Source organism: Oncorhynchus mykiss, chromosome 20, assembly GCF_057628025.1.
Source record: "Oncorhynchus mykiss isolate SJ-2025 chromosome 20, ASM5762802v1, whole genome shotgun sequence".
Lineage (NCBI taxonomy): Eukaryota > Metazoa > Chordata > Actinopteri > Salmoniformes > Salmonidae > Oncorhynchus > Oncorhynchus mykiss.
The window spans coordinates 48,822,447-48,844,249 of record NC_143041.1 but is presented as its reverse complement, the minus strand read 5'-3'; the positions used below and the strand labels follow the sequence as shown (position 1 = coordinate 48,844,249).

The 21,803-nt window shown below is 42.8% G+C and overlaps 1 protein-coding gene across 24 annotated transcripts in view; it reads left to right on the top strand.

The window, feature by feature from the left end:
• LOC110499508 (transforming acidic coiled-coil-containing protein 2) overlaps positions 1–21,803 on the top strand; it is a 157,445-nt gene that overhangs the window by 41,853 nt on the left and 93,789 nt on the right. For 3 of the 24 annotated variants that reach the window (XM_090213168.1, XM_090213167.1, XM_090213166.1), the window contains exon 1: positions 18,495–19,372. The exons of the other annotated variants lie outside the window; for them this stretch is intronic. In XM_090213168.1, coding sequence (XP_090069294.1) covers positions 19,305–19,372 — 68 coding nt within the window. In that variant the 5' untranslated portion in view covers positions 18,495–19,304. Of the gene's footprint in view, positions 1–18,494; positions 19,373–21,803 lie in introns of those variants that run through there. 24 annotated transcript variants of the gene reach the window in all.

Sequence of the window (21,803 nt, the reverse complement as noted above, 5' to 3'; positions counted from 1 at the left end):
AAACGTGAACGGAGTGCTTCTCTGAAGCTTCTCTGAAGCACTCCGTAGAAGTAAGCTACCTCAGCATCCTGCCTGATGCCTGTTGTTTCTGTTGTGGAATGACTCATACAGTTTAAACCTACTCCGGATTATGTATCTGTATCTGTGTTTCAACTTCTCCAACAACATGTACCAGATACCAGCTTCTACAACAACATGTACCAGATACCAGCTTCTACAACAACATGTGCCAGTCCCATTACAAATACCAGCTCCTCCAACAACATGTACCAGTCCCATTACAAATACCAGCTTCTACAACAACATGTACCTGATACCAGCTTCTACAACAACATGTGCCAGTCCCATTACAAATACCAGCTTCTCCAACAACATGTACCAGTCCCATTACAAATACCAGCTCCTCCAACAACATGTACCAGTCCCATTACAAATACCAGCTTCTACAACAACATGTGCCAGTCCCATTACAAATACCAGCTCCTCCAACAACATGTACCAGTCCCATTACAAATACCAGCTTCTACAACAACATGTGCCAGTCCCATTACAAATACCAGCTCCTCCAACAACATGTACCAGTCCCATTACAAATACCAGCTTCTACAACAACATGTACCAGTCCCATTACAAATACCAGCTCCTCCAACAACATGTACCAGTCCCATTACAAATACCAGCTTCTACAACAACATGTGCCAGTCCCATTACAAATACCAGCTCCTCCAACAACATGTACCAGTCCCATTACAAATACCAGCTTCTACAACAACATGTACCAGTCCCATTACAAATACCAGCTCCTCCAACAACATGTACCAGTCCCATTACAAATACCAGCTCCTCCAACATGTACCAGTCCCATTACAAATACCAGCTCCTCCAACAACATGTACCAGTCCCATTACAAATACCAGCTTCTACAACAACATGTGCCAGTCCCATTACAAATACCAGCTCATCCAACAACATGTACCAGTCCCATTGCAAATACCAGCTTCTACAACAACATGTACCTGATACCAGCTTCTACAACAACATGTGCCAGTCCCATTACAAATACCAGCTTCTCCAACAACATGTACCAGTCCCATTACACATACCAGCTCCTCCAACAACATGTACCAGTCCCATTACAAATACCAGCTCCTCCAACAACATGTACCAGTCCCATTACAAATACCAGCTCCTCCAACAACATGTACCAGTCCCATTACAAATACCAGCTTCTACAACAACATGTACCAGTCCCATTACAAATACCAGCTCCACCAAGAAAAAGTAGCAGTCCCATTACAACCACTTGAATAGAACAATGCCAGTGTGAGTTCCATGGAGTCCAGAGTACTGCGTAGATGACAGTTGTACTCACGGTACACTGACTCATTGTCCCGTCTTAGGACACAAGGGCATGTCATTCAAGAGCTTTGTTCTCTTGTGATTCAATTGAAGTGCACTTTATTGCAACAGAAAACTCTGGCTAGTGCACTTCAGTTATTGATGTCTGGAAACATTGAGAGAATGTTTGGCATTGAACACTCTTGTCCAGTCCTATTTGGAATATGAATAAGTTGTTGTCATTGAGTTGATTTGTGTGTGTGTGTGTGTGTGTGTGTGTGTGTGTGTGTGTGTGTGCGTGTGCGTGCGTGTGTATTTGTTGATTAGATAAGCAGACAGAATGACTCAGCCTGTAATAACGTTCTTCCGTCATCATCCAGCAGAGGGCGTGTATGACCCAAATGATGTCATATACACACAGTATTCCTCTCTGCAGTGAGGTGATGCAGACAGAGTGCTTCGTAGGCTCCAGAGGTGTATTTCATCTGCGCACGTGCCAACACCTTTAGTGCAATTCAATTCAATGTCAATTCAATTCAATTCAAGGGGCTTTATTGGCATGGGAAACATGTGTTAGCATTGCCAAAGCAAGTGAAGTAGATAATATACAAAAGTGAAATAAACAATAAAAATGAACATTAAACATTCCTCTCACTGAAGTTCCAAAAAAATAAAGACATTTCAAATGTCAATGTCACATTATGTATACATACAGTGTTGTAACGATGGTTAATGTACACAAGGGAAAATAAACAAACATAAATATGGGTTGTATTTACAATGGTGTGTGTTCTCCACTGGTTGCCTGCCTACATGTCTGCCTACGGCGGCCTTTCTCAATAGCAAGGCTATGCTCACTGAGTCTGTACATAGTCAAAGCTTTCGTTAGGTTTGGGTCAGTCACAGTGGTCAGGTATTCTGCCACTGTGTACTCTCTGTTTAGGGCCAAATAGCATTCTAGTTTGCTCTGTTTTTTTGGTTAATTCTTTCCAATGTGTCAAGTAATTATCTTTTTGTTTTCTCATGATTTGGTTGGGTCTAATTGTGTTGCTGTCCTGGGGCTCTGTGGGGTGTGTTTGTGAACAGAGCCCCAGGACCAGCTTGCTTAGGGGACTCTTCTCCAGGTTCATCTCTCTGTAGGTGATGGCTTAGGTGGTTGTAGAATTTTCTGGATTTTGATAATTTGCGGGTATCGACCTAATTCTGCTCTGCATACATTATTTGGTGTTCTACGTTGTACACGGAGGATATTTTTGCAGAATCTAGCATTCAGTCTCAATTTGGTGTTTGTCCCATTTTGTGAATTCTAGGTTGGTGAGCAGACCCCAGACCTCACAACCATAAAGGGCAATGGGTTCTATAACTGATTCAAGTATTTTTAGCCAGATGCAAATTGATATGTTGAAATTAATGTTTGTTTTGATGGCATAGAAGGCCCTTGTTAACAGCTTTGTGGAAGTTACCTATGGCGTTGACGTTTAGGCCGTGGTATGTATAGTTTTTTTTTGCTGTTGACGCATATTGGGATCAAATTTGTCTCCACTTTTGTGGGTTGGGGTGATCAGTTCCAAATATTGGGGAAGATGCCAGAGCTAAGGATGATGTTAAAGAGTTTTAGTGTAGCCAATTTGAATTTGTTGTCTGTATATTTGATCATTTCATTGAGGATACCATCAACAACACATCTCTCTAATGCGATTGGAAAAACTCAGTCTGCATCTTAGAAATTGTTTTTACAAACCAACTGTCCGAACGCAGAATAAAATAGACTTGTTAAAAATAACATGGTTGTTTCACCATCTGGCAGTCCGATGGATGAATCTGGAGCTTCATGAAATGGGTTTCCATGGCCGAGCAGCCGCACACAAGCCTAAGATCACCATGCGCAATGACAAGCGTCGGCTGGAGTGGTGTAAAGCTCACCGCCATTGGACTCTGGAGCAGAGGAAACACGTTCTCTGGAGTGATGAATCACGCTTCACCATCTGGCAGTGCAACGGACAAATCTGGGTTTGGGTGGATGCCAGGAGAACGCTACCTGCCCCAATGTATAGTGCCAACTGTAAAGTTTGGTGGATGAGGAATAGTGGTCTGGGGCTGTTTTTCATGGTTCGGGCTAGGCCCCTTAGTTCCAGTGAAGGGAAATCTTAACACTACAGCAAACAATGACATTCTAGACGATTCTGTGCTTCCAACTTTGTGGCAACAGTTTGAGGAAGGCCCTTTCCTATTTCAGCATGACAATGCCCTCATGCACAAAGCAAATTCCATACAGAAATGGTTTGTTGAGATCATGTGGAAGAACTTGACTGGCCTGCAAAGAGCCCTGACCACAACCCCATCGAACACCTTTGGGAAGAATTTGAACACCAACTGCGAGCCAGGCCTTAATCGCCCAACATCAGTGCCCGACTTCACTAATGCTCTTGTGGCTGAATGGAAGCAAGTCCTCACAGCAATGTTACAACATCTAGTGGAAAGCCTTCCCAGAAGAGTGGAGGCTGTTATAGCAGCAATGTTCCAACATCTAGTGGAAAGCCTTCCCAGAAGAGTGGAGGCTGTTATAGCAGCACTGTTTCTACATCTGGTGGAAAGCCAAGTCATGTAGTGTATATACAAATTGATTAAATACTTTTTTTCCCTAATCAATACCCCATAATGACAAAATATAAAACAGGTTTTTAGAAATTTGTGTTATTAAAAATAAAAAACAGGAATACGTTATTTACATTAGTATTCAGACACTTTGCTTTGAGAAAGCTTTCAGGTGCATCCTGTTTTCATGCTGATCATCCTTGAGATGTTTATACAACTTGATTGGAGTCCACCTGTGGTAAATTCAATTGATTGGACATGATTTGGAAAGGCACACACCTGTCTATATAAGGTCCCACAGTTGACAGTGCATGTCAGAGCAACAACCAAGCCATGAGGTCGAAGGAAATTGTCCATAGAGCTCCGAGACAGGATTGTGTCGAGGCACAGATCTGGGGAAGGGTACCAAAAAATCTCTGCAGCATTGAAGGTCCCAAGAACACAGTGGCCTCCATCATTCTTAATGGAAGAAGTTCGGAACCAACAAGACTCTTCCTAGAGCTGGCCGCCCAGCCAAACTGAGCAATCGGGGGAGAAGGGCCTTGGTCAGTGAGGTTACCAAGAACACGTTGGTCACTCAGACAGAGCTCCAGAGTTCCTCTGTGGAGATGAGAGAACCTTACAGAAGGACAACCATCTCTGCAGCACTCCACCAATCAGGCCTATATGCCAACATCATGCTGTGGGGATGTTTTTCAGCGGTGGGGTCTGGGAGACTAGTCAGGATCGAGGGAAAGATGAACGGAGCAGAGCACAGTAAGAACCATTATGAAAAGCTGCTCCAAAGCGCTCAGGACCTCAAACTGGGGCAAAAGTTCACCTTCTAACAGGACAACGACCCTAAGCACAAAGCCTAATACAACACAGGAGTCGGGACAAGTCTCTGAATGTCCTTTAGTGGCCCAGACAGATTCTAGATTTGAACCGATATGACATCTCTGGAGAGACCTGAACAAATCTGTGCAGCAACGCTATAATAGGATGGTGTGTATAGACAGTATAGACATTAGTTTATATAGGATGGTGTATATAGACAGTATAGACATTAGTTATATAGGATGCTGTGTATAGACAGTAGTTTATATAGGATGCTGTGTATAGACAGTATGGACAGTAGTTATATAGGATGGTGTGTATAGACAGTAGTTATATAGGATGGTGTGTATAGACAGTAGTTATATTGGATGGTGTGTATAGACAGTAGTTATATAGGATAGTGTGTATAGACAGTAGTTATATAGGATGGTGTGTATAGACAGTAGTTATATAGGATGGTGTGTATAGACAGTAGTTATATAGGATGGTGTGTATAGACAGTAGTTATATAGGATGGTGTGTATAGACAGTAGTTATATAATATGGTGTGTATAGACAGTAGTTATATAGGATGGTGTGTAGAGACAGTATAGACAGTAGTTAAATAGGATGGTGTGTATAGACAGTAGTTATACAGGATGGTGTGTATAGACAGTATAGACATTAGTTTATATAGGATGGTGTATATAGACAGTGTAGACAGTAGTTATTATAGGATGGTGTGTATAGACAGTAGTTATGTAGGATGGTGTGTATAGACAGTAGTTATATAGGATGGTGTGTATAGACAGTATAGACAGTAGTTATATAGGATGGTGTGTATAGACAGTATAGACATTAGTTTATATAGGATGGTGTATATAGACAGTATAGACATTAGTTATCTAGGATGCTGTGTATAGACAGTAGTTTATATAGGATGCTGTGTATAGACAGTATGGACAGTAGTTATATAGGATGGTGTGTATAGACAGTAGTTATATAGGATGGGGTGTATAGACAGTAGTTATATAGGATGGTGTGTATAGACAGTAGTTATATAGGATGCTGTGTATAGACAGTATGGACAGTAGTTATATAGCATGGTGTGTATAGACAGTATAGACAGTAGTTATATAGGATGGTGTGTATAGACAGTAGTTATATAGGATGGTGTGTATAGACAGTGGTTAGTTATATAGGATGGTGTGAATAGACAATAGTTATAAAGGATGGTGTGTATAGACAGTAGTTATATAGGATGGTGTGTATAGACAGTAGTTATATAGGATGGTGTGTATAGACAGTATAGACAGTAGTTATATAGGATGGTGTTTATAGACAGTAGTTATATAGGATGGTGTGTATAGACAGTATAGAAAGTAGTTATATAGGATGGTGTGTATAGACAGTAGTTATATAGGATGGTGTGTATAGACAGTAGTTATATAGGATGGTGTGTATAGACAGTAGTTATATAGGATGGTGTGTATAGAAAGTAGATACATAGGATGGTGTGTATAGTCAGTAGTTATAATAGGATGGTGTGTATAGACAGTAGTTGTATAGCAAGGTGTGTATAGACAGTAGTTGTATAGGATGGTGTGTATAGACAGTAGTTATATAGGATGGTGTGTATAGACAGTATAGACAGTAGTTATATAGCATGGTGTGTACAGACGGTAGTTAAACAGGATGGTGTGTATAGACAGTATAGACAGTAGTTATATAGCATGGTGTGTACAGACAGTAGTTAAACAGGATGGTGTGTATAGAAAGTATAGACAGTAGTTATATATGATGGTGTGTATAGACAGTATAGACAGTAGTTATAAATGATGGTGTGTATAGACAGTAGTTGTTTAGCACGGTGTGTATAGACAGTAGTTATATAGCATGGTGTGTACAGACAGTAGTTAAACAGGATGGTGTGTATAGACAGTATAGACAGTAGTTATATAGGATGGTGTGTATAGACAGTATAGACAGTAGTTATATAGGATGGTGTGTATAGACAGTAGTTATACAGGATGGTGTGTATAGACAGTAGTTAGTTAAATAGGATGGTGTGTATAGACAGTAGTTATATAGGATGGTGTGTATAGACAGTAGTTATATAGGATGGTGTGTATAGACAGTAGTTATATAGGATGGTGTGTATAGACAGTAGTTATATAGGATGGTGTGTATAGACAGTATAGACAGTAGTTATATAGGATGGTGTGTATAGACAGTATAGACAGTAGTTATATAGGATGGTGTGTATAGACAGTATAGACAGTAGTTATATAGGATGGTGTGTATAGACAGTATAGACAGTAGTTATATAGGATGGTGTGTATAGACAGTATAGACAGCAGTTATATAGGATGGTGTTTATAGACAGTATAGACAGTAGTTATATAAGGATGGTGTGTATAGACAGTAGTTATATAGGATGGTGTGTATAGACAGTATAGACAGTAGTTATATAGGATGGTGGGTATAGACAGTATAGACAGTAGATATATATAGGATGGTGTGTATAGACAGTAGTTATATGATATGGTGTGTATAGACAGTAGTTATATAGGATGGTGTGTATAGACAGTATAGACAGTAGTTAAATAGGATGGTGTGTATAGACAGTAGTTATACAGGATGGTGTGTATAGACAGTATAGACATTAGTTTATATAGGATGGTGTATATAGACAGTGTAGACAGTAGTTATTATAGGATGGTGTGTATAGACAGTAGTTATGTAGGATGGTGTGTATAGACAGTAGTTATATGGGATGGTGTGTATAGACAGTATAGACAGTAGTTATACAGGATGGTGTGTATAGACAGTATAGACATTAGTTTATATAGGATGGTGTATATAGACAGTGTAGACAGTAGTTATTATAGGATGGTGTGTATAGACATTAGTTATCTAGGATGCTGTGTATAGACAGTAGTTTATATAGGATGCTGTGTATAGACAGTATGGACAGTAGTTATATAGGATGGTGTGTATAGACAGTAGTTATATAGGATGGGGTGTATAGACAGTAGTTATATAGGATGGTGTGTATAGACAGTAGTTATATAGGATGCTGTGTATAGACAGTATGGACAGTAGTTATATAGCATGGTGTGTATAGACAGTATAGACAGTAGTTATATAAGGATGGTGTGTATAGACAGTATAGACAGTAGTTATATAAGGATGGTGTGTATAGACAGTAGTTATATATGATGGTGTGTATAGACAGTATAGACAGTAGTTATATAAGGATGGTGTGTATAGACAGTATAGACAGTAGTTATATAAGGATGGATTGTATAGACAGTAGTTATATAGGATGATGTGTATAGACAGTAGTTATATAGGATGGTGTGTATAGACAGTATAGACAGTAGTTATATAGGATGGTGTGTATAGACAGTATAGACAGTAGTTATATAGGATGGTGTGTATAGACAGTAGTTATATAGGATGGTGTGTATAGACAGTAGTTATATAGGATGGTGTGTATAGACAGTAGTTATATAGGATGGTGTGTATAGACAATAGTTATATAGGATGGTGTGTATAGACAGTAGTTATATAGGATGGTGTGTATAGACAGTAGTTATATAGGATGGTGTGTATAGACAGTATAGACAGTAGTTATATAGGATGGTGTGTATAGACAGTATAGACAGTAGTTATATAGGATGGTGTGTATAGACAGTATAGACAGTAGTTATATAGGATGGTGTGTATAGACAGTAGTTATATAGGATGGTGTGTATAGACAGTAGTTATATAGGATGGTGTGTATAGACAGTAGTTATATAGGATGGTGTGTATAGACAATAGTTATATAGGATGGTGTGTATAGACAGTAGTTATATAGGATGGTGTGTATAGACAGTAGTTATATAGGATGGTGTGTATAGACAGTATAGACAGTAGTTATATAGGATGGTGTGTATAGACAGTATAGACAGTAGTTATATAGGATGGTGTGTATAGACAGTAGTTATATAGGATGGTGTGTATAGACAGTATGGACAGTAGTTATATAGGATGGTGTGTATAGACAGTAGTTATACAGGATGGTGTGTATAGACAGTAGTTATATAGGATGGTGTGTATAGACAGTAGTTATATAGGATGGTGTGTATAGACAGTAGTTATATAGGATGGTGTGTATAGACAGTAGTTATATAGGATGGTGTGTATAGACAGTAGTTATATAGGATGGTGTGTATAGACAGTATAGACAGTAGTTATATAGGATGGTGTGTATAGACAGTATAGACAGTAGTTATATAGGATGGTGTGTATAGACAGTAGTTATATAGGATGGTGTGTATAGACAGTATGGACAGTAGTTATATAGGATGGTGTGTATAGACAGTAGTTATACAGGATGGTGTGTATAGACAGTAGTTATATAGGATGGTGTGTATAGACAGTAGTTATATAGGATGGTGTGTATAGACAGTAGTTATATAGGATGGTGTGTATAGACAGTAGTTATATAGGATGCTGTGTATAGACAGTATGGACAGTAGTTATATAGAATGGTGTGTATAGACAGTATAGACAGTAGTTATACAGGATGGTGTGTATAGACATTAGTTATATAGGATGGTGTGAATAGACAGTATAGACAGTAGTTATATAGGATGGTGTGTATAGACAGTAGTTATAATAGGATGGTGTGTATAGACAGTATAGACAGTAGTTATATAGGATGGTGTGTATAGACAGTAGTTATATAGGATGGTGTGTATAGACAGTATAGACAGTAGTTATAATAGGATGGTGTATATAGACAGTAGTTATATAGGATGGTGTGTATAGACAGTAGTTATAATAGGATGGTGTGTATAGACAGTATAGACAGTAGTTATATAGGATGGTGTGTATAGACAGTAGTTATATAGCAGGGTGTATATCGACAGTAGTTATAATAGGATGGTGTGTAAGACAGTATAGACAGTAGTTATATAGGATGGTGTGTATAGACAGTAGTTATAATAGGATGGTGTGTATAGACAGTAGTTATATAGGAGGGTGTATATAGATAGTAGTTATAATAGGATGGTGTGTATAGACGGTATAGACAGTAGTTATATAGGATGATGTGTATAGACAGTGGTTATATAGGATTGTGTGTATAGACAGTATAGACAGTAGTTATATATGATGGTGTGTATAGACAGTAGTTATATAGGATGGTGTGTATAGACATTAGTTATTTATGATGGTGTATATAGACAGTATAGACAGTAGTTATATAGGATAGTGTGTATGGACAGTATAGACAGTAGTTATTATAGGATGGTGTGTATAGACAGTAGTTATGTAGGATGGTGTGTATAGACAGTAGTTATATAGGATGGTGTGTATAGACAGTAGTTATATAGGATGGTGTGTATAGACAGTATAGACAGTAGTTATATAGGATGGTGTTTATAGACAGTAGTTATATAGGATGGTGTGTATAGACAGTATAGACAGTAGTTATATAGGATGGTGTGTATAGACAGTAGTTATATAGGATGGTGTGTATAGACAGTAGTTAGTTATATAGGATGGTGTGAATAGACAATAGTTATAAAGGATGGTGTGTATAGACAGTAGTTATATAGGATGGTGTGTATAGACAGTAGTTATATAGGATGGTGTGTATAGACAGTATAGACAGTAGTTATATAGGATGGTGTTTATAGACAGTAGTTATATAGGATGGTGTGTATAGACAGTATAGACAGTAGTTATATAGGATGGTGTGTATAGACAGTAGTTATATAGGATGGTGTGTATAGACAGTAGTTATATAGGATGGTGTGTATAGACAGTAGTTATATAGGATGGTGTGTATAGAAAGTAGATACATAGGATGGTGTGTATAGTCAGTAGTTATAATAGGATGGTGTGTATAGACAGTAGTTGTATAGCATGGTGTGTATAGACAGTAGTTGTATAGGATGGTGTGTATAGACAGTAGTTATATAGGATGGTGTGTATAGACAGTATAGACAGTAGTTATATAGCATGGTGTGTACAGACGGTAGTTAAACAGGATGGTGTGTATAGACAGTATAGACAGTAGTTATATAGCATGGTGTGTACAGACAGTAGTTAAACAGGATGGTGTGTATAGACAGTATAGACAGTAGTTATATAGGATGGTGTGTATAGACAGTATAGACAGTAGTTATATAGGATGGTGTGTATAGACAGTAGTTATACAGGATGGTGTGTATAGACAGTAGTTAGTTATATAGGATGGTGTGTATAGACAGTAGTTATATAGGATGGTGTGTATAGACAGTAGTTATATAGGATGGTGTGTATAGACAGTAGTTATATAGGATGGTGTGTATAGACAGTAGTTATATAGGATGGTGTGTATAGACAGTATAGACAGTAGTTATATAGGATGGTGTGTATAGACAGTATAGACAGTAGTTATATAGGATGGTGTGTATAGACAGTATAGACAGTAGTTATATAGGATGGTGTGTATAGACAGTATAGACAGTAGTTATATAGGATGGTGTGTATAGACAGTATAGACAGCAGTTATATAGGATGGTGTTTATAGACAGTATAGACAGTAGTTATATAAGGATGGTGTGTATAGACAGTAGTTATATAGGATGGTGTGTATAGACAGTATAGACAGTAGTTATATAGGATGGTGGGTATAGACAGTATAGACAGTAGATATATATAGGATGGTGTGTATAGACAGTGTAGACAGTAGTTATTATAGGATGGTGTGTGTAGACAGTAGTTATAGAGGATGGTGTGTATAGACAGTAGTTATATAGGATGGTGTGTATATACAGTAGTTATATAGGATGGTGTGTATAGACAGTATAGACAGTAGTTATATAGGATGGTGGGTATAGACAGTATAGACAGTAGATATATATAGGATGGTGTGTATAGACAGTGTAGACAGTAGTTATTATAGGATGGTGTGTATAGACAGTAGTTATATAGGATGGTGTGTACAGACAGTAGTTATATAGGATGGTGTGTATAGACAGTAGTTATATAGGATGTGTGTATAGACAGTAGTTATACAGGATTTTATGTAGGTACTTAAAGCGAGGACTTAGTTGAATATTCATGTTCCTCACTTCTTCATCTGTGAGGTGAGTTAGCGTCTTCATTTTATTTAACCCCTAGTTTACCAGGAAAGATCACTGAGAACAAATTCTCATTTACAGCAACGACCTGGGGAAAAGGGAGATGAATGAGCCAATTGTAAAATGGGGATGATTAGGAATTTAGCCAGGACATCGGGGTTAACATCCCTACTCTTACGATAAGTGCCATGGGATCTTTAGTGACCACAGAGAGTCAGAACAGTCATTTAACATCCCATCTGAAAGACTGCACCCTACACAGAGCAGTGTCCCCAATTACTGCCCTGGGGAATTGGGATATTTAGACCAGAGGAAAGAGTGCCTCCTACTGTCTCTCCAACACCACTTCCAGCATCATCTGGTCTCCCATCCAGGGACTGACCAGGACCAACCCTGCTTAGCTTCAGAAACAAGCCAGCAGTGGTATGCAGGGTGGTATGCTGCTGGTATGCAGGGTGGTATGCTGCTGGTTGCAGGGTGGTATGCAGGGTGGTATGCTGCTGGTTGCAGGGTGGTATGCTGCTGGTTGCAGGGTGGTATGCTGCTGGTTGCAGAGTGGTATGCTGCTGGTTGCAGGGTGGTATGCTGCTGGTTGCAGGGTGGTATGCTGCTGGTTGCAGGGTGGTATGCTGCTGGTTGCAGAGTGGTATGCTGCTGGTTGCAGGGTGGTATGCTGCTGGTTGCAGGGTGGTATGCTGCTGGTTGCAGGGTGGTATGCAGGGTGGTATGCTGCTGGTTGCAGGGTGGTATGCTGCTGGTTGCAGGGTGGTATGCTGCTGGTTGCAGGGTGGTATGCTGCTGGTTGCAGGGTGGTATGCTGTTGGTTGCAGGGTGGTATGCTGTTGGTTGCAGGGTGGTATGCAGGGTGGTATGCTGCTGGTTGCAGGGTGGTATGCTGCTGGTTGCAGGGTGGTATGCAGGGTGGTATGCTGCTGGTTGCAGGGTGGTATGCTGCTGGTTGCAGGGTGGTATGCTGCTGGTTGCAGGGTGGTATGCTGCTGGTTGCAGGGTGGTATGCTGTTGGTTGCAGGGTGGTATGCAGGGTGGTATGCTGCTGGTTGCAGGGTGGTATGCTGTTGGTTGCAGGGTGGTATGCAGGGTGGTATGCTGCTGGTTGCAGGGTGGTATGCTGTTTGTTGCAGGGTGGTATGCAGGGTGGTATGCTGCTGGTTGCAGGGTGGTATGCTGCTGGTTGCAGGGTGGTATGCTGTTGGTTGCAGGGTGGTATGCAGGGTGGTATGCTGCTGGTTGCAGGGTGGTATGCTGTTGGTTGCAGGGTGGTATGCAGGGTGGTATGCTGCTGGTTGCAGGGTGGTATGCTGTTTGTTGCAGGGTGGTATGCAGGGTGGTATGCTGCTGGTTGCAGGGTGGTATGCTGTTTGTTGCAGGGTGGTATGCAGGGTGGTATGCTGCTGGTTGCAGGGTGGTATGCTGTTGGCAGTCAGTTATTATCCATATAGGACTCTAAGAAACCATAGGCTCTCTTCCAACCTGGCCCTGGTATGGACTAACAACCAACTCTGTACATCTGCTGTTTAAATCACAGGGACTCTAGTGACCTACATTCACCATGCACACCAAGGTTATGAATCTTTTACAAACACCTGCCATAGAAATAACGTCTTCTTCCCTGCCTCGCTTGAAACATTTATAACTTCCTCGATCTGTGCTGAGGGGCTAGCAGAAGATCTGAGTGATGCTGCCTACTCTCTGAGAGTATGTGAAGGACCTGCGTGGTTGTGCCCACTCCCTGAGAGTGTGTGAGGGACCTGAGTGGTGCTGCCTACTCTCTGAGAGTATGTGAGGGACCTGAGTGGTGCTGCCTACTCTCTGAGAGTATGTGAGGGACCTGCGTGGTGCTGCCTACTCTCTGAGAGTGTGTGAGGGACCAGAGTGGTGCTGCCTACTCTCTGAGAGTGTGTGAGGGACCTGAGTGGTGCTGCCTACTCTCTGAGAGTGTGTGAGGGTCCTGCGTGGTGCTGTCTACTCTCTGAGAGTGTGTGAGGGACCTGAGTGGTGCTGCCTACTCTCTGAGAGTGTGTGAGGGACCTGAGTGGTGCTGTCTACTCTCTGAGAGTGTGTGAGGGACCTGAGTGGTGCTGTCTACTCTCTGAGAGTGTGTGAGGGACCTGCGTGGTGCTGCCTACTCTCTGAGAGTGTGTGAGGGACCTGCGTGGTGCTGCCTACTCTCTGAGAGTGTGTGAGGGACCTGCGTGGTGCTGCCTACTCTCTGAGAGTGTGTGAGGGACCTGCGTGGTGCTGCCTACTCTCTGAGAGTGTGTGAGGGACCTGCGTGGTGCTGCCTACTCTCTGAGAGTGTGTGAGGGACCTGCGTGGTGCTGCCTACTCTCTGAGAGTGTGTGAGGGACCTGCGTGGTGCTGCCTACTCTCTGAGAGTGTTTGAGAGACCTGCGTGGTGCTGCCTACTCTCTGAGAGTGTGTGAGGGACCTGCGTGGTGCTGCCTACTCTCTGAGAGTGTGTGAGGGACCTGCGTGGTGCTGCCTACTCTCTGAGAGTGTGTGAGGGACCTGCGTGGTGCTGCCTACTCTCCGAGAGTGTGTGAGGGACCTGCGTGGTGCTGCCTACTCTCTGAGTGTTTCTATATTTTTGACTGTTTTGTTTCTATCCTCTGTCTTTCGTGACCTATTTAGCTTAATTACTGTAAAATGGGTCTGTTTGTGGATCAATGATTTCTCTTCAGTTGTATGTTTCTAGTAGTGACCACTAGATCGTTGCCCTAGGGCTGTGAACTATCGACTGACAGTGACAATCCCATCAGGACCATAGAGCTCTGTTTGTGTACTGCACCATTACCCTTTGTGTACAACAACAATCTGTTCTGTATCAGTTTGTCATAGCTAGAGTCAGAGTCATAGCTAGAGTCAGAGTCATAGTCAGAGCTAGAGTCATAGCTAGAGTCAGAGTCATAGCTAGAGTCTGAGTCATAGCTAGAGTCATAGCTAGAGTCATAGCTAGAGTCCGAGTCATAGCTAGAGTCAGAGTCATAGCTAGAGTCAGAGTCATAGCTAGAGTCAGAGTCATAGCTAGAGTCCGAGTCATAGCTAGAGTCAGAGTCATAGCTAGAGTCCGAGTCATAGCTAGAGTCCGAGTCATAGCTAGAGTCAGAGTCATAGCTAGAGTCCGAGTCATAGCTAGAGTCCGAGTCATAGCTAGAGTCAGAGTCATAGCTAGAGTCCGAGTCATAGCTAGAGTCAGAGTCATTGTCAGAGTCATAGTCAGAGCTAGAGTCATAGTCAGAGCCATAGCTAGAGTCATAGTCAGAGTCAGAGCTAGAGTCAGAGTCATAGCAAGAGTCATTGTCAGAGTCTTAGCTAGAGTCATAGTCAGAGTCAGAGCTAGAGTCAGAGTTAGAGTCGTAGCTAGAGTCATAGTTATAGCTAGAGTCATTGTCAGAGTCATAGCTAGAGGCAGAGTCATAGCTAGAGTCAGAGTCATAGCTAGAGTCAGTCAGAGTCATAGCTAGAGTCAGAGTCATAGTCAGAGTCATAGCTAGAGTCAGAGTCATAGTCAGAGTCATAGCTAGAGTCCGAGTCATAGCTAGAGTCCGAGTCATAGCTAGAGTCAGAGTCATAGCTAGAGTCCGAGTCATAGCTAGAGTCCGAGTCATAGCTAGAGTCAGAGTCATTGTCAGAGTCATAGTCAGAGCTAGAGTCATAGTCAGAGCCATAGCTAGAGTCATAGTCAGAGTCAGAGCTAGAGTCAGAGTCATAGCAAGAGTCATTGTCAGAGTCTTAGCTAGAGTCATAGTCAGAGTCAGAGCTAGAGTCAGAGTTAGAGTCGTAGCTAGAGTCATAGTTATAGCTAGAGTCATTGTCAGAGTCATAGCTAGAGGCAGAGTCATAGCTAGAGTCAGAGTCATAGCTAGAGTCAGTCAGAGTCATAGCTAGAGTCAGAGTCATAGTCAGAGTCATAGCTAGAGTCAGAGTCATAGTCAGAGTCATAGCTACAGTTAGAGTCATAGTCAGAGTCATAGCTAGAGTCAGAGTCATAGCTAGAGTCAGAGTCATCACAACCTTTCTTTTCCTTGAGCCCTAATCTGTTTCATATTTTTCATTCCTTTCTGTTTAGTTCTGTTGTCTTGTGTTTTCCTTTATACAATTGTAAATAGACAGTCCTTGAAAACCGCTATTTAAATATAATGTATTATTATTAGACAACAGTCATGACTCACGGTCATCATTGAAGTAGCCCTGCAGGTATCCCAGAATCCTCTCTACCTCCTTCTCTGTAGCTTCCTGGTGAGACTCCTCCTCAACTGGAAAAGACAATAACATCAAATATTTATTAATTTATTTTAGTTAATCTCGTTGAGATAAAAACTATTTTTCAGGGGCCTCCCGGGTGGCGCAGTGGTCTAAGGCTGTGCCACCAGAGACTCTGGGTTCGAGCTCAGGCTCTGTCGCAGCCGGCCGCGACCGGGAGGTCCATGGGGCGACGCACAATTGGCCTAGCGTTGTCCGGTTTAGAGAGGGTTTGGCCGGTAGGGATATCCTTATCTCATTGCTCACTAGCGACTCCTGTGGTGGGCCGGGTGCACGGTGTTTCCTCCGACACATTGGTGCAGCTGGCTTTCAGGTTGGATGCGCGCTGTGTTAAGAAGCAGTGCGGCTTGGTTGGGTTGTGTATCAGAGGACGCATGGCTCTCGACCTTCGTCTCTCCCGAGCCCATACGAGAGTTGTAGCGATGAGACAAGATAGTAACTACATCTACTCATTCCAGGGTTTTCTTTATTTTTAAAATTATTTTCTACATTGTAGAATAATAGTGAAGACATCACAACTATGAAATAACACATATGGAATCATGTAGTAACCAAAAAAGTGTTAAACAAATCAAAATATATGTAATATTTTAGAGGAGTTTTTAGTGGAGTTCCCACATATGCTGAGCACTTGCTTTTCCTTCACTCTGCTGTCCAACTCATCCCAAACCATCTCAATTGGGTTGAGGTCGGGTGATTGTGGGGGAACAGGTCACCTGATGCAGCACTCCACTACTCTCCCTGGTCAAATAGCCCTTACACAGTCTGGAGGTGTGTTGGTTCATTGTCTTGTTGAAAAACAAATGATAGTCAAATATTAGTACCACTAAGCATAAACCAGATGGGATGGCGTTTCGCTGCAGAATGCTGTGGTAGCCATGCTTGTTATGTGTGCCTTGAATTCTAAATAAATCACTGACAGTGTCACCAACAAAGCACAATCACACCTTCTCCATACTTCCCGGTGGGAACCACACATGAGAAGATCATCCGTTCACCTACTCCGCATCTCACAAAGACACGGCAGTTTGAACCAAAAATATCAAATTTGGACTCATCAGACAAAAGGATAAATTTCCACCAGTCTAATGTCCCATTGCTCACACACACACAATGTAATATTCAGTCTCTGATGTATGGTAGTGGTGAGACAGATAGAGTGCCAGTAAATTAGATCTCCACTAAAGCAGCCCTGGTCCCTAGGGATCCAGCCGAGTGGCTAGAGATGAGATGACTGAGCCCGAGAGATCTCCACCTAAAACAGCCCTGGTCCCTAGGGATCCAGCCGAGTGGCTAGAGATGAGATGACTGAGCCCGAGAGATCTCCACCTAAAACAGCCCTGGTCCCTAGGGATCCAGCCGAGTGGCTAGAGATGAGATGACTGAGCCCGAGAGATCTCCACCTAAAACAGCCCTGGTCCCTAGGGATCCAGCCGAGTGGCTAGAGATGAGATGACTGAGACAGGGTTGGCACCACTAAAGTATCCATGTCTATTCTGGGAAGAGAGCGAGGGCTCCTTTGGAATCGCTGCTAGGGATCAACAAGAGAGGAAACAGACATCGCATGTGGTGATGCTACATTTATGTCCATAACCTAGCAGCCACACCTGGTGGAAGTGATGTCATTTGAGGCTGTTGGCAAATGTTTGATGCATCTTTTGAAAATGATAGAAAAGGTTATTGGAGGGCGAGAGTCGTGTTGTCATTTGTGTGACCGATATAGACAGAGTTCACATGAGCATTATAGAGATAGGAGTTAGGGAGAGAGAGAAACAGAGAGGAGGTGGGGTGGGAGGGAGGATAGAGGAGGTGGGGAAGGAGAGGTGGTGAGGAGGGGAGGTAGAGAGGAGGTGGGGGAGGGAGGGAGAGAAACAGAGAGGAGGGAGGGAGGGGAGATAGAGAGAGAGAGGAGAGGTAGAGGGATAGAGAGACATAGAGAGGGGAGGTAGAGAGAGAGAGAGAGAGAGAGGAGAGGTAGAGGGAGAGAGAGACAGAGAAAGGGGAGGTAAAGGGAGGGAGGGGAGGTAGAGAGATGGAGGGGAGGTAGAGGGAGAGAGAGACAGAGAGAGGGTAGGTAGAGGGAGAGAGAGAAACAGAGAAAGGGGGAGGGAAAGGGGAGGGTTATAATAGCTCCACTTTCTCAGGCTCCATTCTTTACCTCTGGAGCTGAGCTGGAAGCTTCCATTGTGTGAAAAGGAGAGACACACACACAATGACATGATATGTCCTTATTCTGACAGGAGAAAGAAAGAGAGATAGAGAGAGGGAAAGAGAGAGAGCGAGAGAGAGAGAGAGAGAGAGAGAGAGAGAGAGAGAGAGAGAGAGAGAGGGGGTGTGGGAAAGAGCCACAAGGGAGGTAGAGAGAGAGCTCTTGTCACTGCTGCCCTGCACAGTCGGAGCAGAAGACGGTAAAAAGCTGCTCGAGTTTTTAAAGGCTTCTGGTCTCTCAGAGGAAGCTGAGGAGAGAGAGAGAGGAGAAGAAAGGAGGGGAGAGAGAGGAGAGGAAAGGAGGAGAGAGAGAGGAGAGGAAAGGAGGGGAAAGAGAGGAGAGGAAAGGAGGAGAGAGAGAGGAGAGGAAAGGAGGAGAGGGGGAGGAGGCAGAGAGCAGCAGCTACACAGCAAACAGGCGCGTCAGAGAGACATAGAGAGAGAATATAATTGTATCCCTCTCATGCGTTTTTTTGTCCGTTTATCTCCGGTGGAAGATTTAATCTCTTGGCTTTCTGCTGCATCACTCTACGCTCTTGGTGTTGTTACCTCATGGACAGACAGAGACAGTCTGTGATGTAGACAGATACATCTACGGAGAATGACGGAGAGACTAGAGGAGAGGCTGTGAAAAAAAGGACCCATAACAACAGAGAGAGAGAGAAGCAACGAGACTCGAAGAGAAGAAAACAAGGAACCATTCCAGGAGAAGAGAGAGAAGGATTAACAGAACAGAGAAAGAGAGCGAAAGATAAAACATATGCTGTGGACGGAGTGAGAGACGGAATCAGTCCTAAATCTTTTCTCTGGATGTAAGTGTGCTCTCCTCTCCTCCCGGCAGTGGGAGAGGAAGCAGAGAGGAGCTCAGACCAAGAGGAGGAGGGGGAGGGGTAGATGAAGAGGGGGCTGGGGCGCAGCAGGAGGACAGTGGGGTTGAGGGAGATCTAGCAGAGGAGGAGAATGGGAGCTGAGCAGTCCCTGGAAGATGGACAGGCTCCCTGTCTAGCCAAGGAGCACACAGAGACCATGTGAGTTCTGATTCCTGAGTTCTAGGTTCTGAGTTCCCGAGTTTTGAGTTCTAGGGATTGCTGTTCTGAGTTGGGGGTATGGTTGGACTGGGCTGTGTGCTCTGGGGTTTTGTCTGGGCGGATGGGGCCATTTCTCTTGTTGTTTTGGTTGTGTGGATGTCCATGCATACGAGGTTACAAACTGAGTTCTGATGCCTGGTCCGGTCCACCTGGGCTGTGACTTGTTGTTGTAGGGATCTCTATACACACTACCCATCAACAAAAGGCTTTTGTACCCATACAGTATCCAAACACATGTATGAGCATATGCACACCCATGGGCCTCTGTATGGGGTGGGGGACGGGACCCTTATTGACACACAAATAAACAATAAAAAGTGAAGAGTAAACATTATACTCACAAGTTCCAAAGGAATAGAGACATTTCAAATGTCATGTTATGTCTATATACAGTGTCGTAAAGATGTACAAATAGTTAAAGTACAAAAGGGAAAATAAACAAACATAAATATGGGTTGTATTTACAATGGTGTTTGTTCTTCATTGGTTGCCCTTTTCTTGTGGCAACAGGTCACAAATCTGGTCACACTGTGGTATTTCACCCAATAGATATGGCAGTTTATCAAAATGTAAATATATTTTTTTTGTAATCTGAGGGATATATGTGTCTCTTATACATTTGGCAGGAGGTTCGGAAGTGCAGCTCAGTTTCCACCTGATTTTGTGGGCAGTGTGCACATAGCCTGTCTTCTCTTGAGAGTCAGGTCTGTCTGTCCCATTTTGTGAATTCTTGGTTGGTGAGCGGACCTCAGACCTCACAACCATAAAGGGCAATTGGTTTAATAACCGATTCAAGTATTTTTTGCCAAATCCTAATTGGTATGTTTAATTTTATGTTCCTTTTGATGGCATAGAATGCCCTTCTTGCCTTGTCTCTCAGATCGTTCACAGCTTTGTGGAAGTTACCTGTGGCGCTGATGTTTAGGCCAAGGTATGTATAGTTTGTTGTGTGCTCTAGGGCAACAGTGTCTAGATGGAATTTGTATTTGTAGAGTCTGAAGACATTTGACTTCATATTCTAGTAGGGTGACGCCGGGTGCTGCAGACTGTTCTAGTGCCCTCATCAATTAATTTATATATGTTGAAGAGGGTGGTGCTTAAGCTGCATCCCTGTCTCACCCCGCCGGACCCTTGGGGAATAAAAATCGGTGTTTTTTTGCTAATTTTAACCGCACACTTGTTGTTTGTGTACATGGATTTGATAATGTTGTATGTTTCCCCCCCCAACACCACTTTCCATCAATTTGTAGAGCAGACCCTCATACCAAACTGAGTCAAAGGCTTTTTTGAAATTAACAAAGCATGAGAAGACTTTGCCTTCATTTTGGTTTGTTTGTTTGTCAGTTAGGGTGTGCAGGGTGAATACGTGGTCTGTTGTACGATAATCTGCAAACATTTGCCTCCACCCCATGACAAAATGTGTAGATGTATCGTAGTGGCAGGAAGTCAGAAAGCAGATGGTGAGTTTTATAACAACGAACTTAGAGCGATACAAAAAACAAGAGCAGAGTTTAATAGTACTAATGAACAAGCTTGACACAAAACAAGAGCAGCGTCTGGACATGAAAACTGAACCAATACGTTCTGAAGGGTGATGCTGGGGAGTGGTAGATAAAGGAGGAGTAATCAGGGAGGTGATGAAGTCCAGGTGTGTCTAATGATGCAGTGCAGGTGTGTGTAATGATGGGTTGCCAGGTGTGAGTAATGATGGGTTGCCAGGTGTGAGTAATGATGGGTTGCCAGGTATGAGTAATGATGGGTTGCCAGGTATGAGTAATGATGGGCTGCCAGGTGTGAGTAATGATGGGTTGCCAGGTGTGAGTAATGATGGGTTGCCAGGTGTGAGTAATGATGGGTTGCCAGGTGTGAGTAATGATGGGTTGCCAGATGTGTGTAATGATGGGTTGCCAGGTGTGAGTAATGAGGGTTGCCAGGTGTGAGTAATGATGGGTTGCCAGGTGTGTGTAATGAGGATTGCCAGGTTTGAGTAATGAGGGTTGCCTGGTGTGAGTAATGAGGGTTGCCAGGTGTGCTTAATGATGGGTTGCCAGGTGTGAGTAATGATGGGTTGCCAGGTGTGAGTAATGATGGTTGCCAGGTGTGAGTAATGAGGGTTGCCAGATGAGAGTAATAAGGGTTGCCAGGTGTGAGTAATGAGGGTTGCCAGGTGTGAGTAATGAGGGTTGCCAGGTGTGCGTAATGATGGTTGCCAGGTGTGTGTAATGATGGATTGCCAGGTGTGTGTAATGATGGGTTGCCAGGTGTGCGTAATGATGGTTGCCAGGTGTGCGTAACGATGGTTGCCAGGTGGGAGTAATGAGGGTTGCCAGGGTGGTGGATAGTAGACCGGCGCCGGGGAGCGGGAGTGGAT